General features: G+C 51.6%; 1 protein-coding gene across 2 annotated transcripts; it reads left to right on the top strand.

Moving 5' to 3' along the window:
• The first annotated feature begins 225 nt into the window (after positions 1-225).
• LOC126496543 (unconventional myosin-Ia-like) lies at positions 226-1,206 on the top strand. Of its 2 annotated transcripts, none has more exons than XM_050134026.1 (3): positions 226-369; positions 733-851; positions 930-1,206. In XM_050134026.1, the coding sequence occupies exons 1-3, from the start codon at positions 228-230 to the stop codon at positions 1,140-1,142; spliced, it is 474 nt and encodes a 157-aa protein (XP_049989983.1). In that variant the 5' UTR covers positions 226-227; the 3' UTR covers positions 1,143-1,206. The 2 variants fall into 2 exon arrangements, with proteins under 2 accessions (XP_049989983.1, XP_049989982.1); XM_050134025.1 differs by having other exon boundaries at positions 480-851.
• The last annotated feature ends 210 nt before the right edge of the window (positions 1,207-1,416 follow it).

Raw genomic sequence — 1,416 nt, 5'->3', positions numbered from 1 at the left:
GTTTTTTGAAACAGGGTTTCTCTGTGGTTTTGGATCCTGTCCTGGAACTAGCTCTTGTAGACCAGGCTGGTCTCAAACTCACAGAGATCCGCCTGCCTCTGCCTCCCGAGTGCTGGGATTAAAGGCGTGTGCCACCACCTCCTGGCCCGTCCATTCAGTTTGTGAAGGGAGTCATTGGATTGGTCCCGTTCCTTCAGTTCACTTCCTACTCTCTTCCCAAGAGTGCCATGTCAGTGATTGGGTTCTCAGAGGATGAGATCAGACAAGTCCTGGAGGTGACAGCGCTGGTGCTGAAGCTGGGAAACGTGAAGCTGACCGACGAGTTCCAGGCCAATGGGATACCAGCAAGTGGCGTCTCTGATGGGAAAGGTTGGTACCACCCTGCTGGAGCCTGCTCTGAGTCCCCTACCCTGAAGCTAGTTTTTGTTCCACCTCCAACGTGATTGGTGATTGACTTCACCTGGTACGCTTGCACCCAGCCACCCCTAGGTGCCCCCAAAGGGACTTCCTGAACCGTTCTCCTGAAGCACTTGGGGATGAGCCTCTGGAAATGTTCAAGCTTTGGTCTGTGACTCTCAGAGCCTTAGCCGAATCTTCTGATATACAGGGACAATCTGACCTGTTTCGGGAGGTTCTCCTGCCAACTGCAGTGACTTACCCAGCTGAAGTCACCCAGGTCCTTCCCCCCACTGAGATCCCTCGCCACCACCTCGTATTTCTTTGTCTTTCTAGGGGTTCGGGAGATTGGGGAGTTGATGGGTTTGAATTCGGTGGAACTAGAGAGAGCTTTGTGTTCAAGAACCATGGAGACAGCCAAAGAAAAGGTGGTTACAGTTCTGAATGTCATGCAGGTAAGAGCCCTCTTGAAGGCCCTGACTTTTGAGGCTGTCCTGTGGCTGCCACATTAATGAGACTGCCCCACACCCCAGGCTCAGTATGCTCGGGATGCCCTGGCTAAGAATGTCTACAGCCGCCTCTTCGACTGGATAGTGGGCCGCATCAATGAGAGCATCAAGGTGAGAGAGGCCTATCCCAAAGCCTGCTTCCCTGAGCTTCTTGTCCTGGCTGCCAGTTCCATTCTCTGGTTTCTGAGATGCACAGAGAACAGGAAGAGGAAGGTACACTTCCTTCTAGGAGTTTGAGTCCCACAGTCTGGTCTTTCACCTTTGCAAAGATACTGAGCCTCAGTTTCCCAATTTGGCCGCAGCTGCTAACTACTATGAATGTCTGCCCGCTTCCCAAGGGTTTTCTGCAGATCAGAATATACATGGTTGCTGTGTGATTCGGAAATTCCAGTCACATCAATACAGATAATGTAATCCAATTCATGGCTGAATAAAAGCCATACTGTGGGGGCTGGAGAGATGGCTCAGAGGTTAAGAGCATTGCCTGCTCTACCAAAGGTCCTGAGTTCAA

This window comes from Alexandromys fortis, unplaced genomic scaffold (assembly GCF_014885135.2).
Source record: "Alexandromys fortis isolate MF-2015 unplaced genomic scaffold, M_Fortis_MF-2015_v1.1 scaffold_7671, whole genome shotgun sequence".
In the NCBI taxonomy this organism is placed as follows: domain Eukaryota; kingdom Metazoa; phylum Chordata; class Mammalia; order Rodentia; family Cricetidae; genus Alexandromys; species Alexandromys fortis.
The sequence above is the reverse complement of the archived record's forward strand: the minus strand, read 5'-3'. Positions and strand labels throughout refer to the sequence as shown.

Coding starts and splice junctions, on each gene's coding strand:
- LOC126496543 (XM_050134025.1), top strand. CDS start 228: ATGTCAGTGATTGGGTTCTCAGAGGATGAGATCAGACAAGTCCTGGAG. Junction 370..479: donor TGGCGTCTCTGATGGGAAAG/GTTGGTACCACC, acceptor GCTTGCACCCAG/CCACCCCTAGGTGCCCCCAA. Junction 852..929: donor CAGTTCTGAATGTCATGCAG/GTAAGAGCCCTC, acceptor CCCACACCCCAG/GCTCAGTATGCTCGGGATGC.